General features: G+C 34.9%; 1 protein-coding gene across 2 annotated transcripts; it reads left to right on the forward strand.

Moving 5' to 3' along the window:
* Window positions 1-200: 200 nt before the first annotated feature.
* Window positions 201-3378, forward strand: LOC103444033 (axial regulator YABBY 1-like). Of its 2 annotated transcripts, none has more exons than XM_008382936.4 (7): window positions 201-614; window positions 774-941; window positions 1210-1333; window positions 2335-2383; window positions 2594-2669; window positions 2808-2882; window positions 3033-3378. In XM_008382936.4, exons 1-7 carry the CDS (start codon window positions 522-524, stop codon window positions 3102-3104), a joined length of 657 nt encoding a protein of 218 aa, XP_008381158.1. In that variant the 5' UTR covers window positions 201-521; the 3' UTR covers window positions 3105-3378. The 2 variants fall into 2 exon arrangements, with proteins under 2 accessions (XP_008381158.1, XP_070676598.1); XM_070820497.1 differs by having other exon boundaries at window positions 269-633.
* The last annotated feature ends 590 nt before the right edge of the window (window positions 3379-3968 follow it).

Below are 3968 nucleotides of genomic sequence, written 5' to 3' on the forward strand. Positions count from 1 at the left end.
ACATGTGTTTATCATATATATCCTATAATTAACACCATGCACATGTTAGGCACAAGTTTTGTTGGTACTCATTCATATGGTAACTGTCATGAATGTACGCATGCATGGATCGTATGTATGTATGTCATGCATGTAACATGCATACAAGTGGTCATGGTGGTCATGACGTTATAAATAAGACTGGGGATGGGGGGCAGGACAGAGGGGGCACACCAATGACCAGGAAGAGAATTTAAGGGGTCTCAGATCACTCTTTTATCCCACAAGAGCCCTCTCTTATATCTACCAGACCAAATATATCGCCTTCCCCCTCTCCCTCTCTCCCTGTCTCTCTCTCTCTCACAACGTTCTTTCACACAGAACACATATTCAAAGAAAGAAAAAAATAGATCCAAGGTGGTGGTTAAGCCGTCATCCGTCAATCAATCAATCAAACCATCAAGAGACCAATCATCAATCAAAAAGGAATTTTTTTTTATATATATATATATAAGAAAAGGAGGAATCACATCCAAAAGATCATGTCATCCTCTTCAACCTTGTCCCTCGACCACCTCCCTCCTTCCGAGCAGCTCTGTTATGTCCATTGCAACATTTGCGACACTGGCCTTGCGGTATCCTTATATATACTCTGTTCGTATTAGTATACAATTTGATATTTCAGTACCTTTAATTAGCCCTGATTTTTTCTAATGATTTCATTCTTAACTATTTTTTTTGTTTAATTTAGTGCTATTTGATCGATACTGCTTGATAAATGGTGGTTTAATTAGGTGAGTGTTCCTTGCACAAGTTTGTTCAAGACTGTAACGGTGCGATGTGGGCACTGCACCAATCTGCTGACAGTGAACATGCGTGGGCAGCTTCTGCCTTCCTCAAATCAGTTTCATCATCTTGGTCACTCTTTTTTTTCTTCCCCTAACAATTCCCTTAATCTTCTGGTAATTAAAACAGTTATCTGTTGCTTAATTTTATTATGGAAGTGATTTCTTTGCTTAATTTTATTGAAGTGAATTATGCACACTTTTGATTATTTTTTGTCATTTTTTATCAAGGTTTATTTTTTCCCCTTGAATTGAGTAAATCAAAGGAGTATTAAGAGAGAAAGGGTGTACGGAAATTATTTCCCTCTTATTCTGACCCTATTAAGTATTGTATGTTTATATTTTAATTTCAAATGAATCTTATATATTCTACTTGGGGTTGCAGGAAGAGATTCCAAATGTTCCGACCCCAAATTTTCTTGTTAACCACACAAATGTGAATGACTTTGCGGGAACACCAAGAGGTGGAGCTGATGAACATTTTCCAAGGCCCCCAGTCATTAACAGACGTAAGTAACTTTACTTTAATCCTTAATATGTGTGTATATCGATCGATCAATCCTAGAGCTCCTTCAGATTGCTCTATGAAATAAGAGCCCACTAGCTAGCTAGCTTTCAGTTTCAGTTACGGAAAAGTATTGATGAAAATCATCATTTCTAAATACTTGATCTTTGGCTTTTCTCACAGACAATACACATATATGCCCCAGGAAACTCATACTTTTATTTTTCGGTGATGGTAAAAGATATAACTCGGCCACTTTTGATTTATCGTTTCCTCTGAATCCTTGAAGTATACTTATATATATATATATGATCAAAGGTCCTTTTGTATATCTGGTGGTGGAGAAAAGATCATAACCAACTCCTTTTATGCACTATCATTATCTAGTATATATAGGAGTCAACTTTGATATTATACCCCAATACGTTCTTTTTTTCAACAAAACCTAACAAATGCAGATTTCTTCTTAGAATTTCATGACAGTCCTTCTCCATACCAACAAATTAGTATCTTCTTTTTAGTGATTAAATGAATATATTAACCAAAGGTGGGCAAGCTCAGATTGTTTTAAAGCCTTCTTGACAATTATTTCCCCCCATCTTTTTTATGTTGCACCTTGAAAATTTTTTAACAGAGGGCCATATACATATATAATGTTACTGTGCTTTCTTAACATATTAATTAACTATGTTTTTTAAGTCCTTATGACAAAGAAACATCATAAAAGGGAATTGGCCCCCCGGAATGTAGATGGAAAAGATTGTTGGACCACCTTCGATTTAGACTGAGAGAAAGAAAAGCTAACTAATGAAGTGACAGTACATGCAAGATAGAGTTTGGCGAAAGACCCAATAAATAGATCAATTCCCCCTACCTATTATTAAGTTTTATTATGATTTTCTAATTAAGAAATATGATTTAATTTAACTTGAATGTGTGTGTGTCTCTCTCTCTCTTTCTCTCCCTCTCTCTGCTTGTTTGTCTGCCTGTGCATGCCATGCCCAGCCCCAGAGAAGAGACAGAGAGTCCCCTCTGCATACAACCGTTTCATCAAGTGAGTAATCATGTCAACTATCATTCAGGTCTCTTTCTCTCACAGACAAACACACGTAAATAAATTAATAATAACATAAAGTATATATAGTTATTACTTGACCAGAAGAAAATATAGAACATATAGTTATTAATTAATTGATTAATAAACTTGCCAAAATTGATGCAAAATATATGAATGGTTGATTCATCTGAATGTGTAAACATGCAGGGACGAGATCCAACGCATCAAGTCTGTGAATCCTGATATATCACATAGAGAAGCCTTCAGTGCAGCTGCCAAGAATGTAAAATTGTTTAATAATATTTTAGGGTTATTCCTTCTTTACCAAATTAGGGTTTTTGGATTTAGTATAAAACTAGTCCTTGTTGTGTGGGGTCCTTTGATATGTGAACCTCTTAAATTTTGCCTTTCTTTTTGTCAGTGGGCTCACTTTCCACACATTCACTTTGGTCTTATGCCTGACCAGACTGTGAAGAAGACAACCATTCGCCAGCAGGTTACCACCCTCACCCCCATGCAGTACTATCAACCCGTTCCACTAATTTTTGTTGCATAATTAATTTGCTAGCAAGATTAACTAATTAATAACATTGTTCTTAAAATATAATTTAATACTAACGTTGTGGTTTTAACTGGGTTTGTGCAGGAAGGAGAGGATGTTCTGATGAAAGATGGGTTTCTCTCTTCAGCTAATAATGTGCGTGTCTCCCCTTACTAAATCAGAGTTTCAAGCTGCAGCTTGATGTCTTTGTGATGGTGGGAGAAATGTTTAAGGTCCAAATGCTTAATTGTGATAATGCCTAAGGACTCTAGCTAGAGGTCTATTTAATGTTGATAACCGGGTTAGATGTAGTTTTAAGATTTAATATCTAAAGTTTGCTTAAACAGAACCCTTGAATTTTGAAGACTTTATCCTTTATTATGTTATGATAATATTGGACACCAGTGCCGGTAGCTAGGTGTTTATGATCAATCCACTACTTTTCCGTGCACCTTGTTTATTTTAAAATCGATTTTTATGTTGTTTGTTTTCCTAACATCTCCTTTATTTAGGAAATGTTATTAGCACTTTAAAAAAGATATAAATTTGCACTACTTTTATACATTTAAATTTCATGATAATATTTTTAGAGTGTAAATAACATTTCCCTCTTCTGATCTATATATTATCATGTCACACAAACACACGTTAATTAGCTTGATCACGCATTTTTTTCATATATATACACACGATATGGAAGAGTGAATATGAGCTACAAAATCTCTTGAATGCATTAGTTATTAGTTTTACCTTGTCTTGCTTTCTTAACCTCTGCACATATGCAGTTTTGCATGCATGCTGCTTCTTGGAAATCCCTTAAATATAATTAATGTCTGACGTTATTAATGTGTTCGAATTGGCATGAAGATATGAACTTAATTCGAGTCAGACCAATGTAAATGGACTTTGAATCTGTTTAACTTGATGCCATGTAAAGCAAGGATATTGCTGTTGAAATGATATGTTTTCACGGCAAGACGTTTAACTAAAGGGCAGATTTATATAAAAGAGATTTCAGTTTTCAGTTTTCAATTTTCAATT

Source organism: Malus domestica, chromosome 04 (assembly GCF_042453785.1).
Source record: "Malus domestica chromosome 04, GDT2T_hap1".
Taxonomy (NCBI): domain Eukaryota; kingdom Viridiplantae; phylum Streptophyta; class Magnoliopsida; order Rosales; family Rosaceae; genus Malus; species Malus domestica.

Coding starts and splice junctions, on each gene's coding strand:
- LOC103444033 (XM_008382936.4), top strand. CDS start 522: ATGTCATCCTCTTCAACCTTGTCCCTCGACCACCTCCCTCCTTCCGAG. Junction 942..1,209: donor ACAATTCCCTTAATCTTCTG/GTAATTAAAACA, acceptor TTGGGGTTGCAG/GAAGAGATTCCAAATGTTCC. Junction 2,384..2,593: donor GCATACAACCGTTTCATCAA/GTGAGTAATCAT, acceptor GTAAACATGCAG/GGACGAGATCCAACGCATCA.